Source organism: Aquarana catesbeiana, linkage group LG06 (assembly GCF_042186555.1).
Source record: "Aquarana catesbeiana isolate 2022-GZ linkage group LG06, ASM4218655v1, whole genome shotgun sequence".
NCBI classification, from domain to species: domain Eukaryota; kingdom Metazoa; phylum Chordata; class Amphibia; order Anura; family Ranidae; genus Aquarana; species Aquarana catesbeiana.
Genome location: NC_133329.1, coordinates 12,151,522 through 12,174,260, shown reverse-complemented (window position 1 = coordinate 12,174,260; position 22,739 = coordinate 12,151,522). Strand labels below are relative to the sequence as shown.

The window sequence follows — 22,739 nt, the reverse complement described above, 5'->3', positions numbered from 1 at the left end:
ACTCATTGATGGTTATAGGAAGCCATTGATTTCACATATTTTTCCAAGGGGTGTGCTACCAAAATATTATAATTGAGCGTGACAATAATTTTGCCCAGTCCATTTTTAGAATTTTATGCGCAATGTGTCTGATTTGGCTTTTTGTTTCTTCACTTTTTTGTGTCATACCAATACAAAAAAAAAAAAGAAATAAACATGAGAATGCCTAAACATTTATCATTGCCACAATTTTCTGGGCAAAGTGGTGCATTATCTGACAGAAATGCAGGGGTGCCAATATTTTTGGCCATGACTGTACATAGATGATGTATGACTTTACATGGAAGACTCTTACTTGGGACTTCTTTTCCTCCAGCAATGTATGAACATCAGACAGGAGCTGAGTGTCATTGTAATCTGTCATGGAGCCAAATGTATAAACCCAAATGATGGACTCATCGGGGGAAATCTCCAGAGCTCTCTTCAGCCCATAGATGAGGGACTGATTGCAGTTTAATATATGGTTATAGTAATTATGATAAGCAGAAGTGTCATCCCAATAGTTTCTTCTTATGCTTTGTAAGAAACCACTCTTGTCATTGGTGATAGTTTCATTGGTTTCTAAAAAAAAAAAATATTGAAAAGTAGAGATTAAAATAAAAATAAAAATTAAAATAAAGTTATAAACATGAATAATAGCATAAGAAATAGTAAGAGAACCAAACTACCCAACCAAATTGTGATATCCTCAGCTTCTCGGGTTAGCAATGTAGTTTGTTAATATCAGTTCTGCTCATAAAAAAAATAAAATAATGTACAGATTCCAATTATACCCATTTTCAGAGGAGATCACTTCTCTCTGACTGCTAAATATTGATAGTGATTTGATTGGCCCAAAGAATGATTCCTTGTGGAATGTACATATCATACTCTGCTGCACTCTGTATGCTGTGCTTTATGTTGTCCTCATGTCTGCTGTACTCTATGCTGCTTGTCACATAGTCCTCATCACTGTACCTTATAAGCTGTGCTATACATTACATATTCTGATCTGTAGGCTGTACTATACATTACATATTCTGATCTGTAGGCTGTACTATACATTACATATTCTGATCTGTAGGCTGTACTATACATTACATATTCTGATCTGTAGGTTGTACTATACATTACATATTCTGATCTGTAGGCTGTACTATACATTACATATTCTGCTCTGTAGGCTGTACTATACATTACATATTCTGATCTGTAGGCTGTACTATACATTACATATTCTGCTCTGTAGGCTGTACTATACATTACATATTCTGATCTGTAGGTTGTACTATACATTACATATTCTGATCTGTAGGCTGTACTATACATTACATATTCTGCTCTGTAGGTTGTACTATACATTACATATTCTGATCTGTAGGCTGTACTATACATTACATATTCTGCTCTGTAGGCTGTACTATACATTACATATTCTGATCTCTAGGCTGTACTATACATTACATATTCTGCTCTGTAGGCTGTACTATACATTACATAGCCCTGATCTCTGTACTCTGTAAGATGTGATATATAAAAGAAAAAGAGAGGGGCAAGTGGGACTTTAAATGAAGCATGTCAATTGAAAGTATAATAATAATGAATACATGTGAGTAGGTAAAATGATTGGATTTAATTTATAGTCAAGTCCATGATTTTGATGCATACAGTACCAATAAAGTAGTATAGATACAGACATAGTCGCATGAATTGATATATAAGCATATTTAGCAGTAACAATCATTAAAGACTCAGTAGTGTAAAACAAATCAATGGACATACATATATGCAATTCATAACAGAAATACATGAATTAAAATCGCCAATCAAAATCACAAAATCGCATGAAATGAGAAAACTCGATAAAAAATTGATAAATGTCAGGGATATGATTTAGGCTTGATAGGGCATCCTTAGTTTGCGAACCCGACGCGTTTCTTGGCTTCTTGCCAGTCATCAGGGGTGGGATGCATAATTTAACTGAGAAAAACAAAGGAATATCATAAATATTGATACATGTGGAACCTCCAGCCAATAGAGAAAATCGTATCAGAAATGTCCATTGTCTACTTTGAATAGAGAAGCTACTTACATAATAGCCCAAAAGTCAAGGAGAGTCGCCAGCAATGGGATCTGTTAGGGTGTGAGATATAACCGTCTCAACCGGGGTTGAGGCAGGGCACCGACCATCCTCCCAAAGTGATTGGAGGGTGGGCCAGGAGAAACCACAGCCAACTGATTCCTGAGCCCTCAATATACTGGTCAATGAGTTGTAAATGGGAAAATCTGCAGAAAATTGAAGAAAATAGAATGTGTCAAAAAAAGTAAATCTAGAGTAGAACGTGTTGGATGAATAGAATGACTGAAAAAAATATGTACTAGGTACATCTGAAAGAGTAAATGTGTGAAAAATGAGATGATAAAGGGGAATAGAAATAAAATAGATGCATAAAAATGCACGTGAAAAAAGAGATAGAAAAAGAAATCCCTAGGAAATGTGTGAAAATAGAGAGTGTCGTGCACCAGGTAAATGGGTGAGAGGATGGGAATGTGTGTACTGTAAGCAGAAAAAAAGATATATAAAAAATAAATAAAAATATATATTAATTACCCATGTATTGAATAGTGGCTGCTTAACAGAGCGGTCCCTTCCTAGCGAAGCACAGTGAGGGAGTGAACCGTCAGTCTGTCGGTCCCAGCTGATATACTCTGGCCCTGGGCGGGTCCCTGCCAGCGTCATGCATGACGTCATTGGCAGCTGAGAGACGAGAGAGCAATCACAGCTGAGAGTAACTCAATGGATGTCTACTCATCACAGCTGTAGGCGTCAGATGGAGAAAAAAAAAAAATGCATGGCGCCGATGCGTTGAGATCGGGCCCCAGCCGCCCCGAAATAAATGAGGGGAGGTGGGGAGGGAGCTGAGCGCATCGCAACCCCGGACATAGAGACTGCAAAATATCAAAACACCCCAGCCCATATGCTGGATTTAAATCAATAAGTGGATTCCAGGGTGGAAGACACCCGCTCCCTCGGTGACCAAGTCGCACCATCATTAATTTTTGTTCATCCTTAGTTCAAATATCTTTTTGTATTTTTATCCCAACTCCGTTACCAATTTTCCAACACAGTAAGGCCCCATTCACACTAGCGCGTTTTTTGATGCATTTTGCATTTTGCAGAAATGCACGGGAATTTTTTAACATGGGTTCCTATGGAACATGTTCACATCAATGCTTTTTTGTATCTCCGCGTTTTTGGAAAGGGTCGGGGACTTTTTCTCATGCAAAATGCAGCGTTTTGCATGTAATGGTTTTCAATGGACAAGCATCAAAAACGCAAGTGCACCTTTTTTGCAGCGTTTTTGATTCGTTTTTGATGCGTTTTTGGTGCGTTTTTGCCGTTTTTTTTTTTTTTTTTTTTTATTTTTTTTTTTTTTTGTAATTTTTTGGTAAGACTGTAAAAAAAAATGAAAAAAAAAAAAAAAAAAAAAAAAAAACGCAAAACGCAAATCGCGGCAAAATCGCGGCAAAATCGCGGCAAAAATGCGGCAAAAACGCGGCTCAAAAACGCGGCAAGCATGAAAAAAAAACCTCCAAAAACGCTCAAAAGCAACATGCATAGGTGTGAATCGAGCCTTACAGTCCGTGACTATATAATATATTTTTACATGTGTTTCCTTGAGTTTATTGAGAACTATTTTGTACTAATTCCAAGGTTTTTATTCCCTGGAATCCACTTATTGATTTAAATCCAGCATATGGGCTGGGGTGTTTTGATATTTTGCAGTCTCTATGTCCGGGGTTGCGATGCGCTCAGCTCCCTCCCCACCTCCCCTCATTTATTTCGGGGCGGCTGGGGCCTGATCTCAACGCATCGGCGCCATGCATTTTTTTTTTTATTTTTTATTTTTTATTTATTATTATTTTTTTTTTTTCTCCATCTGACGCCTACAGCTGTGATGAGTAGACATCCATTGAGTTACTCTCAGCTGTGATTGCTCTCTCGTCTCTCAGCTGCCAATGACGTCATGCATGACGCTGGCAGGGACCCGCCCAGGGCCAGAGTATATCAGCTGGGACCGACAGACTGACGGTTCACTCCCTCACTGTGCTTCGCTAGGAAGGGACCGCTCTGTTAAGCAGCCACTATTCAATACATGGGTAATTAATATATATTTTTATTTATTTTTTATATATCTTTTTTTCTGCTTACAGTACACACATTCCCATCCTCTCACCCATTTACCTGGTGCACGACACTCTCTATTTTCACACATTTCCTAGGGATTTCTTTTTCTATCTCTTTTTTCACGTGCATTTTTATGCATCTATTTTATTTCTATTCCCCTTTATCATCTCATTTTTCACACATTTACTCTTTCAGATGTACCTAGTACATATTTTTTTCAGTCATTCTATTCATCCAACACGTTCTACTCTAGATTTACTTTTTTTGACACATTCCATTTTCTTCAATTTTCTGCAGATTTTCCCATTTACAACTCATTGACCAGTATATTGAGGGCTCAGGAATCAGTTGGCTGTGGTTTCTCCTGGCCCACCCTCCAATCACTTTGGGAGGATGGTCGGTGCCCTGCCTCAACCCCGGTTGAGACGGTTATATCTCACACCCTAACAGATCCCATTGCTGGCGACTCTCCTTGACTTTTGGGCTATTATGTAAGTAGCTTCTCTATTCAAAGTAGACAATGGACATTTCTGATACGATTTTCTCTATTGGCTGGAGGTTCCACATGTATCAATATTTATGATATTCCTTTGTTTTTCTCAGTTAAATTATGCATCCCACCCCTGATGACTGGCAAGAAGCCAAGAAACGCGTCGGGTTCGCAAACTAAGGATGCCCTATCAAGCCTAAATCATATCCCTGACATTTATCAATTTTTTATCGAGTTTTCTCATTTCATGTGATTTTGTGATTTTGATTGGCGATTTTAATTCATGTATTTCTGTTATGAATTGCATATATGTATGTCCATTGATTTGTTTTACACTACTGAGTCTTTAATGATTGTTACTGCTAAATATGCTTATATATCAATTCATGCGACTATGTCTGTATCTATACTACTTTATTGGTACTGTATGCATCAAAATCATGGACTTGACTATAAATTAAATCCAATCATTTTACCTACTCACATGTATTCATTATTATTATACTTTCAATTGACATGCTTCATTTAAAGTCCCACTTGCCCCTCTCTTTTTCTTTTATATATGAACCCGGGATGGAAGCATGCCATTGATATTTAGTTATGCGACTGGTCACTTTCTTTTGTCTGTAAGATGTGATAGTTAACCACTTTAGCTGCGGAAGATTTTACCCCATTTATGACCAGGCCTTTTTTTGCAGTTTGGCACTGCGCTACTTTAACTGGTGATTGCACAGTCATGCAATGTTCTACACAAACAAAATCTATATCCTTTTTTCACACAAATAGAGCTTTCTTTTGGTGGTATTTGATCACTACTGTTTTTTTTTTAATTATTTTTATTTGCGATATAAACAAATAAAAAAAAAACACAATTAAATAAATAAATATGTAATACTTTCTGTTATAAAATATTTCCAATAGAAAAATAAATAAATGCAATTACTTCATAAATTTAGGCCAAAATGTATTCTGCTACATGTTTTTAGTAAAAAAAATGCCAATAAGTGTATATTGATTGTTTTCTTGAAAGTTATAGAGTCTACAAACTATGGGATATACAGTATACTAGAATTTTTATTTGTTCTTTTTTTTATACTAGTAATGGTGACAATCAGCAACTTATAGTAAGAATGTAATAGTGCAGCGGACAATCTGACACTAACTGACACTGGGGGGTTGAACTGACTAACTGCCACTGATATCACAATTGACACTAATACAGTGATCAGTGATATTACTATATGCTGTCACCTTTCCTAATGCCACTGGCTGGGAAGGGGTTACCATCTAGGGAGATGAAGGGGTTAAATGTGTCCCTAACAATGTTTAGTGTGTTGCTGTTTCACTCAGCAATGTGCTCGAGCTTTGCAGGGAGAAAAATAACGTCATGTTGCTGCTTCATTAAGAGAGCTCTGTGTTGTTTACCACCACAGTTCTCTTCTGTCATTTGCTGAGCCAATCAGCGGGTCCTGGCCATAAATCATTGGTCACAGTTTGGGTTGTGCTGCAGCAAATAACAGCACAATATTTTGGGTCTGCGTGTGCATGCTGTGATGTACAGGTATGTGATTCTGCCTGTACAAGATGACTGTACTGTGCCATGTTGGTTAAAGTGATTGTAAAGCTTTAGTTCCTTTTTTATTAAAATAATAAACATTTTATACTTACCTGCTCTGTGCAATATTATTGCACAAAGCAGCACTGATCCTCCTCTTCTGGGGTCTTCCATCGGAACTGCTGGCTCCTCCCCCCATAAGAAGCTGCTTCCTATGGAGGGCACTCGTGTGTGCTCAATCCCGAGCCAGGCTGTTTGCATCTATTCAGACTCATAGCCCAGCATTGCCCTGCCCCCCACTCTCTGCTCTCAGCCAAGTCTGTGAGACAAGGGAGATGGAAGAACAGCTGCTACAGGTGTGCACAGCCCTGGATGGAGATGGGGCTCAGGTAAGTATTTAGGAGGGGGCTGCAGGGCAGTTACTAATAAAATGTGTTTTACCTTAATGCAGAGAACGACCTTTGAAAAAACTTTTACCTTTACCGCCACTTTTATGCTTGCTTATTACTCCCCAGTATGGATGAGTTTGATGTACACCTACCCTTTAACCAAAATAGTGTCAAAAAAGTAAAAACGACAGTAGACAGTTTTTGACAATTCCTTTATTTAAAAAAAATGGGTGACTCCACCCCCTTATGATGTCATGTGAAGTAATGTGACATCAGAGGGCGGGGTCACCCGTTTACATCACCGTGGAAGCCTCCCATGAAGGTGGAGTTTTTCCATCTTTTAAAAAAAAAATTGGGACCGTTGGACGCCGTGATTGACTTTTTAATAAAGGAATTGTCAAAAACGTTCTCCTGTCATTTTTACTTTTTTACAATACCCATTCACATGGGGGGGTGGGATCTGGGGGCCCCCTGTCAGCAGACCCCCACAACTACCGGGCAAGGGTTGTTGGGATGAGGCCCTTGTACCCATCAACATGGGGACAAGGTGCTTTGGGGTGACCCCAAACCACCCTCCCCATGTTAAGGGCATGTGGCCTGGTACGGTTCAGGAGGGGGGCACTCTCTTGCCCCCCCTTTTCCTGCTGCCTGCCAGGTTGCATGCTTGAATAAGGCTCTGGCATGGATTGGGAGGTGGACCCCACACCATGATTTTTTTTTTAATTTTGGCACGGGGTTCCCCTTAAAATGCATACCAGACCTGAAGGGCCTGGTATGGATTTTGGGGGACCACACGCCAATTTTTTAAAAATTTTGGCGTGGAGTTCTCCTTAACCTCACTGGCGGTATTCCCGAGTGTGGCTCTGGATCGCATCACATGATCCAGGCAAAGTTACTTACCTTGTCCCCAGGACCCTGTGATGTCTCCCCGATGTTTGTGCAAGCCGTGTCCTCTGCTCGATCTATCACAGAGCCGAGCTCCGTTCCCTGCGAGCGTCGCGACGCATAGGGATGGAGCCCGGCTCCAAATTCAAAAAGTGAAAAACACAGAACACATACAGTACACTGTAATCTTACAGATTACATTACTGTATGACATTATTTCACATCCCATTTGTCACTAGTGGTTTGTCCAGTGCCCTGCATGCAGTTTTGTATTATAAATACTGTTCTTTCTGCTTGGAAACTGGAGATTGTCCATAAAGTTTTAAAGTGTATAAAAATACATGTTACTTTCAAATACAGGTAAGGCAATTCAGGTGAGAGTACAGTACTGATACAGGTATACATCATCCACAATTATCTATGATTGACCACTAGATAAAGCAGGTATGAGACCACCCAGCCCAGGGAAGGTATTACCTGGGACTAATACAAGATCAGGGAGACTAGTTCGTTGGAACCCACTATCCGATTGTAGCGGGAAGTCGATCCTGTTCAAACGACTAAAGGTGAAATTGGTGAATGATTAGGAGTTTGATTGATCATGTTAGGACGTCTCTCCACCCCAAGGGGAACTCACTGTGGAGGGGACGGACCTGGTCAATTCCTCCATGAAAATGGTCGTTTGAATGGGAGAAGCATGTCTGCCCTGATCTGCCCCTGATGTTTTATTGTGGGGGATATGTTGAGTTATGTGGAAATAGCAACAAACATTCAGTTCTTTATGGTATTGAGTGTTCGATTCTGGGTACCTCACATTATGGCCAAAACCATTGCAGTTTAAGAGGCTATTTGAATGATATCGGCCTGAAATAGAAAAGACAAGGGAGATGCTTCGTCTCCACGTAAAGAAATTAAGGGAAGGGAAGAGAAGAGGGAAAAGAAAAGCGAGTATCATTAGGGCGAAAAGTGTCATCAGGAAGGAAGGTCACCTAGAGAGTGTGGGAATAATCAGGGCCATCTACGAGCCTGGAAGTAATGGTATACCTACGTATTTCACCCAAGGCTCCCAGATTAATTCAAATTTGTGGGTTTTGTCAAGCAGCTTGCTGACAATCTTCTCCTGGGCCATGATCCAGGAGATTTTATGTTTCATCGCAGCTAACGGTACAGGGAATATTTCATTTTTATTGTTTCACTTTAAGCATTATTAAAATCACTGCTCCTTTTTTTTGCATTCATACATGTCCCGTGGGGCAGTACCTTGCTCCCTAAAACATTTTTTATGACAATAACTTGCATATACGCCTTCAAAATGAACACTTTTGATTTTTCATGTTCGTGTCCCATAGACTTTAACGGTGTTCGCATGTTTGCACAAATTTTTGGTCTGTTCCTATGTTCTGGTGTGAACCGAACCGGGGGGTGTTCAGCTCTTCCCTACTCCCCAGCTCTTTTAGGTTCCCCTTAATTAAAGGCTCAGACAGAGTTTCAATTCTATGTTTATAATTTATTTGCAGAAAAGCAGATATGATAGAAGAGTTTCATTATTTTTAAAATAGTTTGTTTTGAAGTTTTTAGGTTCCCAGTAATGTCCTGAAAAACAGTTACATTAATGGGTCAGTGGAACATTTATGACTTTCTGTAGATATCCACCATGCCTCCATATAAGCTTGGGAAGTGATGTCATTTCTTAAACCCCTCCCAGCTATCACATCAGAGGCTGAGTGAGACATCAGGCAAAGACGGACTTATGCCGCGTACACACGGTCGGACTTTTCGTCTACAAAAGTCCGACGGACGCCGACGGACCAAATCCGGCGGACAATCTGATCGTATGTGGGCTTCCCCAAACTTTTGGCGGACTTTTCCAGCCACAAATCTGACGGACTTTAGATTTGGAACATGTTTCAAATCTTTACGTCGTAACTCCGCCGGACCCAGAAATCCGCTCGACTGTATGCTAGTCCGACGGACAAAAACCCACGCTAGGGCAGCTATTGGCTACTGGCTATCAACTTCCTTATTTTAGTCCGGTGTACGTCATCACGTACAAATCCGTGCTACTTTTGTGTGATCGTATGTAGGCAAGTCCGTTCCTTAGAAAGTTCACCTGCAAGTCCGCCAAAAGTCCGCCAAAAGTCCGTCGGACGGGCTGTCGGACTTTTGTAGCTGAAAAGTCTGACCGTGTGTACGCGGCATAAGACATCCCTCTGATGATTGTATATAGGGGGATGAATGCACATCAGTTCAGGTGAAGGAAATAAGGAAATGTGCAAAAATTTAGGGATGGAGAGTAAAAATGTGAGCGTAGGTTCAGAAACAGAAAGTGAAAACCTGTACAATGGTGCCGAGATAGAGGGGGAAGAGGTGATCATCAGTGCAGTGCCAGAGAGTGAAGAATTACATGTCAGGCTGAGAGTGGATGGACACTTTGTGAAATTCACCTCAATGGTCAGCCTGACTGCACTCATAGAGAGATACCATTGAAATCATTTCTACAAGAATGAAACATTGCATAGAAATTGAAATGTTACAATGTAACAAGTAAAGTAGTGACTTTTGTATTTACCTGCATAGTCCAGGATTACTGAAGTAAATTGTCGTGTGACACAGGGGAATCTGGCTGATACAGAATTCAGAGCTTTCTCCAAGTAGGATAGATAACTAACGTACATCATATGTGCATCTATCAGTACAGTAAAGGAGGTTCCCTCTGTAAAACAAATCGATCAGATCATACAATGTTCTATTGACATTTTATAAAACACATTAATGATCATTGATAACATTGTAACAAAATCTCTTGGTCTATTTTGGTGATGAATTTGGCAAATACATGTTGTTGGAGCTTTACGTCAGGTCAGGATGGCAGTTGCATGTTTTTGTTTTACTTGATAAGATCTGACAATTTCTGTATAAAATTATTTTTCCATTGGCTGAGTGTACTCCGGGGCTAAATCTGAAATATCAAATTTCCCCATTTTGAAGTCTAATAGGCAAAGGTTTGGTAAAAAAAGGCCATGGGGGTGGGCACTGTCTTTTGTACGGCGGAGGGGAAAACATAGGAAGGGCCACCTCAGTGTAGTATTAAAGTAAAATTGTAATCGCAAGGTATATGGTACACTCACAAGATAAAAATGGAGATCACGGACACATGATGTCAGGAGGGGCAGGGTCACCCGGTAACGTCACCGGGAGGCCCCGCCCTTACCTATATAAGAGCTGTCAAAGTGAAGAGAGAGCAGTCGGTGGGAGGCCTCCCATGGTGGTGGAGCATTTTCCATTTTTGCTATTTTTTAGGTCCGTCGGGCAGCATGGTTGACAGTGGATTTACATCGCTGGACATTTTTTTAGTTTTTTTTTTAATAAAAGATTTGTCAAAAACTATCTCTTGTTTTTTTTCACTTTTTGATACTTTTTTGGTGAATGGGTAGGGGTACAATGTACCCTATACCAATTTACATAGGGGGCGGCATCTGGGGACCCCCTTGATAAAGGGGGCTTCCAGATTCCGATAAGCCTGTAGACCCCGACAACCACAGCCCAGTGTTGTCGGGAAGAGGCCCTTGTCCCCATCAACATGGAGACAAGGTGCTTTGGGGGGGACCCTCCCCATGTTGAGGGCCTGGTATGGTTCAGGAGGAAGGGAGGCACTGCTATGGATTTTGGGGGGACCCCACACCTTTTTTTTTTCATTTTGGTGTGGAGTTCCCCTTAAAATCTATACCAGATCCAAAGGGCCTGATATGGATTTTGGGGGACCCCATGCCATTTTTTTCTTAATTTTGTCATAGGGTTCCCCTTAACCACTTAAAAACACTGTATTATGTACTCTGCACTGCACTGTATTATATACTCTGCACTACACTTGCACTATGTTATATAAACTACACTGACTGCACTATATACTCTGCACTGCGGTATATACACTGCACTGACTTTACTATATACTCTTCACTGAGTTATATACACTACACTGACTGCACTATATACTCTGCACTGTATTATATATGTTACACTGACTGCAATATATGCTCTGCACTGCATTATATACACTACACTGACTGCACACTCAATCCACTAGCTACCCTGCCTAATCTCTCTTCACTAATACACACTCCACACGGCCGCCGTTGGAAGCAGCCTTATATACTGTGGGGAGTGGACTTAGCCCCTAAAGCCATCATGGCTCTCATAGCACATCACGCTGTGATTGGCCAAAACATACAGGTCAAGTGCAGGCTTTGGCCAATCAGCTGCCATTACTGCACTGCGATCTCGCAGTGCATTATGGGGCGCTCGTGAGGCAGGCAAACGTCCTGTGAGAGCCCTATATGTTTGTTTGTACTATGAACAAGCGAACACTCATCTCTAGTACAGGGGACTCAATGAGATTTTTGCCAAGTTAAATTCAGGTACCTACCCTGCTTGCTTTAAAAATAACTACATTAATAATGTATTCATGATTCCATAACTGCATTAATATCCGCCCGAGATAATTGTACTTACACATGATTGGATGATTAAAATTAAGACAGCATCACCTGATTTGCTAAACTAAATGAACATTCATTTGCATTCTTTAATCCTCTACTCCTTTAGTAAATCAACCCCAGTGATAGGCTCTCATGAGATCACATCTTTTTAAACCCCAAGATGGTCAGTTCCTCCTCCAGATAGTGTATAGATAGGTTGGTTTTATTCATGTGGATCAAATCAAATTGTAGGGTTTTTGTTGTGTAACCAAAAAGTGCAAAAGGAAGAATTTAGATCGTCTTGCTTATTTCAGCAAAATCAATAAAATCGTGTAAAAAAAAAAATAATGATTGATAGAGTTCTTCTATTAGAGATCCCTCACTTGGTGACTTACCTCTCTGTGTACAGTGGTAGCCATCAGTACCTGAAGAAAAGGAAACAATAACATATCAGATCCACACAAAGCATTCTTCTCTACAGAAAGGAGCAACAACTTCAATTGTTCTGTTTGCTTAAAGTCAACTCCCCCTCCCATCATAGTAAGTGCATATATAAGATATATAATATAGGAGTATATACTGTATATAGTATTTATAGATAGATAAACTTTTTTCCTTCTCTGGTATGCTTTTTTAAACAAGTTGCACAATGTTTTGGACCTACAAAAAGAATATGGATGAGTTATGAATGTGTTGAGGTGTAGGCTCTGTGTAAAGGTTGTGTCAATTCAGCCCTGATAACTTTCATGCCTAGTAAGCAGGGGTGGGCTCAATGTACCCGGGTTCAGGTCATGGGATGTTTGGCAAACATATGACAATAATGCTGAATTCATACCTCATTTAAGTCAATGTGAAATCAATTATCCCCATTTTCAAGGCTAAAAGGTAGGCCTGCTTGGGGGGATTCCCTAAACCTTCCAAGGAAGATGCACATCTCCGGGATGTCTACAAAGTACTACAGCAAAAGTGATATTTGCAAAGAAAAAATATATCATTTCCTGCAATGATGAGAGTCTGGAATGCATTTTGGGTGGTCCCCATGCCATAAAAAAGCCAACTAGAAAAAGTAAATTAGCAGCAAATGTTTTCTTTTCCGTCACTTTGCTTGAACAAAAATGCATAGCCCCCCCCCCCCCAAATCCATACCACATACTTTATATATAGTATAGATTTTACAGGGACTCACATAAGAAGTGGTGTAATATCTCCCCTAAAAGCAATACCAGAACTGTCGAATCTGGGTATAGATTTATAAGGGGAACCTCATGCAAAAAATAGTGGGGGGTCCCCCAAAATCCGTAGAAGACCCTAATCTGGGGGGGGGGGTTGAGCTGTGTGAGGGACCCCAGTCCCCTTTGTAAATGAGTAAGAGGTACATAGTGCCTTTAGTCTTTTATTTAATAAATTTAATTAATTAATTAATTAATTAATTAATAAAAATCCAGTATTGCAATTCCACCTTTATCCATGTCATCCAGTGATGTACAGAAGGTTCTCATCAATCACTAAAAGAAAAACACTCATCCTGCTGACCCGTCTAGAGTAATGAAAATTTATGAATCCATCTGACTTCTTACTTTCTTAACTCCACTAAGTCTGATGGGTTCATGCATTGTCATCTCTGTATCCATTTGGTTTTATATGTTTATGTACAACTTTCTAGGAGGATTGAGATAAAAGTGCTATTGTGTGTATATAATAATGTATTTAGTTATCCACTGTGGTGGGTGATTGTTTTCTTGAAAAAAGGGCAGAGACACCCTAAACGTTCATTCTTTGTGCACCTGTCCAAATCATTTGGTGGAGGGGGGATTATGGTGTGGGGTTGTTTTTCAGGGGTTAGGCTTGGCCCCTTAGTTCCAGTGAAGGGAACTCTTAATTGTTTTGGACAATTTTAATGCTCCCAACTTTGTGGGAACAGTTTGGGGACGGCCCCTTCCTTTTCCAACATGACTGCGCACCGTTGCACAAATCAAGGTCCATAAAGACATGGATGAGTGAGTTTTGGGTGGAGGAACTTGACTAGCCTGCACAGAGTGCTGACCTCAGGCCAATAGAGCGCCTTTGTGATGAATTAGAGCGGGGACTGCGAGCCAGGCCTTCTCGTCAGTGCCTGACCTCACAAATGCGCTACTGGAAGAATGGTCAAACATTCCCAAAGATACACTTCTAAACCTTGTGGACGGCCTTCCCAGAAGAGTTGAACCTGTTATAGCTGCAAAGGGTGGGCCAACTCAAAATTGAACCCTACGGACTATGACTGTTTCTGTTTTTATATTTTTATATACATTGTTTTTGATCTAAGGTATGTGTTGCAGATTAATAACCCATCAATCCAATATGCAATATTTAATAGTTATGAGATATTATTATTATACTTCATGTATGTCGATTTATAGAAATATTTGTACTTTTTGCTGCTCTGTGCTGATGTTGTTTTTGTATCTGTTTTAAAGCCCAGATGAAGGGGGTTTATGAATGCTGTGAAAGATGTTGGTTACATTTGCAGCTAATAAATATCGCACCTTTGATTGAGAATCTTTTTTCCCTTCCAGGTTGCAGTAAAACGCTCTCTTTTTCTGTTTCTTTATTTTGTTTTCCCCGATTGCATGCTTTCCTACAATTTATTTCTTATATTATTTTTTATGTTTTTTGCAGGTGAACAGCCTAAACCTTGCGCATGGTAGAGGAATGTTCTGGGCTTAAGTGTGTTTCTTTCTCTAATTGGATCAGTATGACATCCAGGCGAGAAGAATTATCTGAAGGTGGCGACAATGAAAGCCCTGATATTTGTCTCTGTACATTTTTTATGTATTTTATCAGATCCACCTTACTTTTCTTTACAAATACAAACTCCCCATCCTGATAGTATCCTCATTTCCTCAGTTCTACCATAAAAGAGTAAGCCTCCAGAAAGAGAATTATACTTACCTGGGGGTGGAGGGGTGGTGAAATCTGAAACAAGAAAAAACAGATAAGAGATTATAAACTGGAGAAAATGAACAATAAAAAACATCCAATTTGTATTATTTGATCTGCCACACCTTTTCTTGCAAAACATGAAGAATCAGGTTGAATGCACACTAGCATTTTTTGGATCTCCTAGACTCTGTTAGATTTTTTTTCTGCTCCTAGAAGCTAAATAGTGTTATCCCTATGTATCCATGCACACTATATTATGCTATTATGCTTTAGTAGCAGAAAAATAATGTTTTGTTTTTTAGTTTTGGGAGCGTTTTCCTGGCAGAAAAAAAAAAAAAAGCTCCTAAACACTCCTAAATACTTCTAAATACTACTAAAACGCTACTAAATCAGGGTTTACAAGATTGTGTCATCTATGAGTCAACACAGAAACATAGAAAAGAAATAAGGGCAGACATTTATACATGTTTTGAATTTTGTTTGTTTTGTTTGTTTGTTTGTTTTCTTTTAATTTCTTCATTATTTATTTATTTTTGTTAACTTTTTTTTTTTTTTAGATCTATGTCTGTTCCAAGCATGTTTGAACAAGAACCACATTCTAGCCCAGGAAGTAGACGGTGACCATGGATGATGCCTGAACAGAGTTGGAGCCATGCTTGTGAGAGAAAAGCAAATAAAGTATTGGAGGTGTTACAATGATAGAGTACTGAAAAAGGGGCAACATATCTGATGTTAGGTCTGCTTTATAGCTCCTTTCCTGATATTATTCTTAGTGTATTCATAAGAGAGAGGAAAACACGATCATAATGCCACATCTGTAGATAGCTTCAAAATCTAAAACATAATTGTGTTGGACTTTACTGGCATAAAAGGGAACACACATTGTAATTCATAAAAAAGTAAACATTTTATTACAATCAAGATTGATACATTAAAATTACATTAAGGCTCGGTTCACAATAGTGCAACATGGGATTTGACTTGTGAGACCCAAAGTCACAGGACATGCCCAGGTCACTGTACTTTTGGCTGTGAAATGCCATTTTTCTCTATGAGAGACGGTCCAATTGACACTACTGAAGTCACTGCGACTTCAGAAAATCTGACTTGGTCACGGCTTCAATGCCAGAGAGTGTAAACGTCTTATCAAAGTCACTTTAAAATCGTATCAAAGTCCGACTCCAAAGTTGCACTGAAAAAATTGTGCAAGTCTGGAGCCAGCAAGTGGGAACCGAGACGAAGAGCATGTTAGGTTGATAAAAGGAAATGTGTGCTCCTTTATCAAGATCTTGAGGATCTTCCTGACAATAGAAGTTAGCTCTGAGGAAGAGGGTTTGACCTTGACTCTAAAGCATGTTAGATAGCCTCACCTAATACATTTCACTTTATTCATTGGAGAAGTTGTCTTATCATACATTTAGTCTTTGAAGATGTGAAAGCACCCTGTACCTAGGATGTGATGGTTTTACCCCTTTTGTGAGCATTTTAATAAAAAAAGTTAACAATTTATTGGTGTTAAAAGGTTTTGCACTAGGCCCAGTGTGTTCTTTCTTTCTCTGTTCCTTTAGTATCAAACATTTCCCCAGTACGAGGAGGGCTGCGAGGCCTTAAGTGATTCCTACAAACCGTACACGCTGAACAGTATTGGAGGAGGAAAACTCTTCAGCCCAGTGTCCCAAATCTGTATTATTCAATACTTGAGCACTGCTATTTTATGTATATTTAAACTAACTGGGCTGTAGTTATCTTATAAAAATGTAATCACTATTTAAATGTAGGCACCATACTGGCCTTGTGCCAATCCATTGGTACCAAGTCAGCTATTAAAAATCTAGAAAAAATAGAAACAATGGCATTAAGCCAGAGCTCAGCTCTTTAAGGACACATGGGTGTAAGTCATCTAGTGCCTTGAATGATCCCTACACACTGTATGTTCTGAACAGTATCAGATGAGTAAAACTCATCAGCCCAGTGTCGCAAACCTGTATCCTTCAATACCTGAGCGCTGATATTGTATGTATATTTAAACTAACTGGTCTGTAGTTACTTGATAAAGACGTCACTCCCTTTTTAAATATAGGCACCACACTGGCCTGGCACCAATCTTCTGGTACAAAACCAGCTATTAAAAGTCTATAAAAAGTAGAAACAATGGCTTTGAATCAGAGCTCTGCTCCTTAAAGGAGGAGTATAGCCAAAGCTTGTTTTGTCTTCTACTGCAGATCACAGGAGTTTTGTACTCCTGTGACCCGTTTTCAGCAGAGACATTATGAATGTCAGCCCAATCACCATGTCACCGCAACAATAAAGTCTGGATCGGCCAGGTGCCTGGTCTGATACCCAGATTAGCTTCTTAGTGAGCCCCTGAGAGCCTGAGACTGGACAGTCTGCAGCTCTCTGCTCACAGAGCTCTGAAAACCGGTCGATCGCTGTTTGATCGCTCAGTTCTCAGTGCAGAGGCGCTGGGGGAACAGATGCTGCATCCACCTAGGTAAGTATGAATCAAGAAAAAAAAAATCCTTTACTTCTCTTTTCAGGACACATGGGTGTAAGCCATCTATCTGGTCCTGGTGCTTTGTTCACCTTTAATTTGTGTAACTGTCCCTGGACCTTATCAATTTTGAGCCATTGTGGTTTGTTTGAGGCTGTGATAATACTACATACATTATTACCTTGACCGCCTCCATTTTCCTTCATATACACAAAGCTGAAGAAGGTATTTTATAGATTTGGCCACCTTTTGGGACCAGTCACCAACTTTGAGCTGTCGTGTAGGGACCTACAGACTCAGACTTTATTTTTTTACTATTACTATCTTTAAACAAATTTGGAGGTTTGTATTTGTATCTTTCCCAACCTGTTTTTGCCCTGTCAGATTTATGTGTTTCCATACATAATATATTATAGTATTATGTTTGCTGAGGTCCTGACAAATGATATATAAAAGGGAAAGGTGATGCACCTTTTACATGTTCTAAGTGCAGGATCTACAGTACACCTCCCTTGCTGGGGTCTGTACATGTTTTATTGAGGAATGGATCTAGGTGCTCCATATAGTATAGTGTCTTCTCTCCACTGTCAATCATAGACCACCCTTAACCCTCCCACCTAGGTTTAACTACATCAGTTGACCTGGATCTACTCACCAGCCATCCCATGAGGAGCACACAGCAGGACCAGGAGGAAGAGAAGAGACATCCTCCTTCTCTTTGTAGTTTCTCCTTTCTGTATCAATCCTCCATGAACACAAACTTCTCCCAACAACGGCTTGTTCACAAATATGATATCAGCTTTGTTGCCTCCCTTTTATAATGTTTCTTTGCAAGTTGGGAAAAACACACATTGTCTCTTGGCACATTCCACGTTATATTTAATGTTAACTTCCTTATACTCTACCTTTGCTGTCACACCAAAAATGTTACTGTTGCTGTCCAAACAGCTTAACAGCTTAACAGTCATTGAGACTCTGGGGGAAATACTTCAAATATTTCCAATAAATGACTTCATTGAGTTATCTGTAGCTATTATAAGAAAAACATCTCTCTGCAGTTAAATAACTCAACTCAATGGGTTGTACATAATATAAACAATGTACAAACCAAGAGTAAACCAAGAGTAGACTCACCTGGAGGCAGTTCTTTCATCCACAACCACTTTTCTACTGGGGAAATTTTATATACATTTTTTTCACACACATGTTAAAATCTGAATTTCTTGCTAACATTTCATTAAAACCCCCAAACAATTGTACGAGGGGTCTTCAAAAACTTTCCACACTTTTTCATATCAAAAAGAGTAAAAAAAAAGGGCAGAAACTTTTTGAAGAACTCTTGTATATTTCCTAAAAGCAAAGACCCTGGAGAATAAAATAATGTTAGTTGCAATTTGTTATGTTGTGAGATATTTTCACAGCTATTTATCAAACTCACAATTTTAGCAAAAGTACCCTAACATGAATTTTATTGAAAACACAATATAATACCTAATTTTTTGGTAAAATAAACAAATATATGCTTAACTTCTTAAACAAAATAGCAGAAATGGAAGAACTAATCCACATTGTGCGTGACTCTCCTGTTAAATTTGGAGATGGGCATGTTGGCTTCACTTTCAAACTACAGAGGATTGTAAACATTTGGATGTTCCCCCTTGACTCCCAGAATGTAAGGGCATATCCTTTACCACTTTTATTCTTATCTTCCCTTTTTGGAGGTTTGCAGTGGGCTCCATATCTAGGACCCCCAAAGTAGAGGGAGAGGTCCACCTTGGAGGCTACATGCTGAGGTGGTGTACTTGGTCAGGTGCGCTGGGTTGGCCCCCAGTTTCTATGTTGTCTTATCTTCTTTATTTTTTTATACCCTCTGGAGAGCCGCCCCCACCTTTATCACCCTCCCTTCCTGTCCCATTTCCCCTTCCATTCCCACCCCCTAACAGAGTGCACCGCCCACGCCCAGCAGCGGGCGTGACCACAGGACACCTCCCAGAAAGGTAATCCAAATGTATTTAAGGGGTTCCTGCCCATGTTTAATCATCAGCATTGCAAAAACATGAGCAAAATGAAAAGCAGGGGTAAGTGAGCACAATCAAATAAACAGCAAACTTATTTAGCCTTCTGGCTAATAGTGAGACCACACTGGATCTGCTCAGACCTGCAGACATTTTCCATCACAGCCCACAAGTATAATTTCTCAATAATATGGATCATTCCAGGGAAAAGATAAATTATAACCAATATGGGGGGCACAAGATGTATCCAGTGCTTAATCCCCTGTATACGGCTAAAGATTTTCTACTGCTACTACTTAGCAGTTTATGAAATGCCAGAACCTGACAGGTACACTCCATCAACAATCCCTGGACTGGCAGGGGATGTTTGTCACATTCCTACCCCCACTTTTTGAACCCATGGGTTTGAACATCAGCTACCAAACAGTGAAGAGGGCACCCGCATTTTCTCATAACAACCCTCCTGGTGCCCCACAAGAAATTCCTGTAGGGCCAAGAACCAGTGGGTAATCCTTGAATTGTAATCCTTAGCCTGGGCAGGTCAGTTAAGTTAAAATGGTTGTAAAGGTTGAAATTTTTTCACCTTTATGCATTCTATGCATGAAGGTAAAAAACCTATTGTGTGCAGCTTCCCCCACAGCCCCCCCAATACTCAAAACACAATTCCCCTCTCGATCCATCAACGTGCACAAGGGACTTGGCTGTCCTGGGACTTCCTCTCCTCATTGGCTGAGACAGCAGCGAATGCCCATTGCCTCCCACTGCTGTCAATCACAGCCAGTGAGCCACTGAGGAGAGAGCGGGCGGGGGGCCAAGTCGCGACTCTATGTGTCTTATGGAAGCATAGAGCAGCGGCTCGGGAGTGAGCATGCAGTGGTACCCCCCGGGAAAGCAGCTTTCTCTGGGGGGCACTGCTTGAGGGGGAGGAACCAAGAGCGTCAGCAAGGGAGCCAAAATGAAGGGGATTGAGGGGATTGAGGCTGCTCTATGCAATACCACTGCACAGAGCAGGTAAGTATGACAATGTTTGTTATTTAAAAAAAAAACACAATGTTTTAATATCACTTTAAGGGTGCTACCACTGTGACAAAGTTTGGGATAAACCTACTATAAAATCCAAATGTACCCAGGAAGGTTCTCACTTGTTCCTTGGGGACAATATCAGGCCAATCCTGGATGGCTTTTGCTTTATGGATTTGGGGCTTGATTAGATCCCACTCAATGGTGTATCCCAGACACCGAGCCTCTTCTAAGTCTATAGCTCACTTTTTGGGTTTGCTGTTAGGCCTGCTTTTCTAATGGAGTTCAGAACAGCCTGCAGTTTAGCTAGGTGTATTTCCTAGTCTGTGCTCCACACACCTGTATCATGTAGATAGTTGTATAGCCAATGTTATCTGGTGCTCCAAATGGAATAATCCTTAGGGGTATAGTCAGTGGCTGTAATATCTGGATGGTGATGTGTCCATAAGGTGGGTGGTTTGGAAAGGAAAGAGTTATTAACGGTTAAAAAGGAAGGCAGTGTGTCCAGAACTCTGCAAGACATGTAAGGAAAAACAAGGAGGGGGAGGCACCAACCTGAGAATAGTATTAAAATGGTGACTTTAGAGGCTTTGAAGGCCAAAAGAAGGAGCATTCAGCTCCGAGCATGTAGCCTTCACCACTGCAGCCCTAATTGACAAGATTCCAGCCCTGCCTTGGTCCAATCACTGACATCACTTCCGGTTGTCAGCGTGGAGCTTCCTGGTTCCTGGAGAAACACTGTGATCCATTCCAGCCAGCTTCCCAATCTTTCCCAGCTATCCGGAACAGTGGTGGGACCTGCAGAGCCATGTGTGTTAGAATCTAATATTCATTATTAACAAATATTAACAAATGAATAAATGGATTAGATGTATGGATAAGGTGAAGTTTTATATAGTTTTTTATACTTGTGAAAGTATATGCAGCTCATAAGCATTTCTTGGGGGAGCTCACATATGGCAATAATTAGTTGGTTTCCTCTCACCTCCCATAGTAGCATAATTGTGATGACAGAAAAAAAGTGGTCCATTGAGTCTGCCCAGTTTTTTTTATTTACATATGTTTTTTATTTTATTTTTTCACTCCCCTGATGTATTTCAAGGTTTTAGTCATATCTCCCTTTCCTTTGTTTCCTCCAGACTCTACATATTAAGTTCCTGAAGTCTCTCCTCTCCTATTGCATCAAATAATACTGGGAGTATGCTATAGGCCCCCTAACCTGAGGGAGGAAGTGGAGACAGATCTCCTATCACAATTTGGATTAGCAGCAAGGATTGGAACTGTTATCATAATGGGGGATTTTAATTATCCAGACATACAGTGGGGACGGAAAGTATTCAGACCCCCTTAAATTTTTCACTCTTTGTTATATTGCAGCCATTTGCTAAACTCATTTAAGTTCATTTTTGTTCCTCATTAATGTACACACAGCACCCCATATTGACAGAAAAACACAGAATTGTTGACATTTTTGCAGATTTATTAAAAAAGAAAAACTGAAATATCACAGGGTCCTAAGTATTCAGACCCTTTGCTCAGTATTAAGTAGCAGCACCCTTTTGATCTAATACAGCCATGAGTCTTTTTGGGAAAGATGCAACAAGTTTTTCACACCTGGATTTGGGGATCCTCTGCCATTCCTCCTTGCAGATCCTCTCCAGTTCTGTTAGGTTGGATGGTAAACGTTGATGGACGGCCATTTTTAGGTCTCTCCAGAGATGCTCAATTGGGTTTAAGTCAGGGCTCTGGCTGGGCCATTCAAGAACAGTCACGGAGTTGTTGTGAAGCCACTCCTTCGTTATTTTAGCTGTGTCCTTAGGGTCATTGTCCTGTTGGAAGGTAAACCTTCCGCCCAGTCTGAGGTCCTGAACACTCTGGAGAAGGTTTTCATCCAGGATATCCCTGAACTTGGCCACATTCATCTTTCCCTCGATTGCAACCAGTCGTCCTGTCCCTGAAGCTGAAAAACACCCCCACAGCATGATGCTGCCACCACCATGCTTCACTGTTGGGACTGTATTGGACAGGTGATGATCAGTGCCTGGTTTTCTCCACAAATAACGCTTAGAATTACGGCCAAAAAGTTCTATCTTGGTCTAATCAGACCAGAGAATCTTATTTCTCACCATCTTGGAGTCCTTCAGGTGTTTTTTAGCAAACTCCATGCGGGCTTTCATGTGTCTTGCACTGAGGAGAGGCTTCCGTCGGGCCACTCTGCCATAAAGCCCCAACTGGTGGAGGGCTGCAGTGATGGTTGACTTTCTACAACTTTCTCCCATCTCCCAACTGC

At 40.3% G+C, this 22,739-nt stretch overlaps 1 protein-coding gene across 1 annotated transcript in view; it reads right to left on the bottom strand.

The window, feature by feature from the left end:
• Positions 1-18,182, bottom strand: part of LOC141147854 (uromodulin-like) — a 144,635-nt gene extending 126,453 nt beyond the window's left edge. The window contains exons 1-5 of the mRNA XM_073635021.1: positions 18,070-18,182; positions 14,933-14,956; positions 12,397-12,426; positions 10,096-10,239; positions 335-600 (exon numbers count right to left, since the gene is read on the bottom strand). Coding sequence (XP_073491122.1) covers positions 335-600; positions 10,096-10,239; positions 12,397-12,426; positions 14,933-14,956; positions 18,070-18,121 — 516 coding nt within the window. The 5' untranslated portion in view covers positions 18,122-18,182. The remainder of the gene's footprint in view (positions 1-334; positions 601-10,095; positions 10,240-12,396; positions 12,427-14,932; positions 14,957-18,069) is intronic.
• Between the last annotated feature and the right edge of the window lie 4,557 nt (positions 18,183-22,739).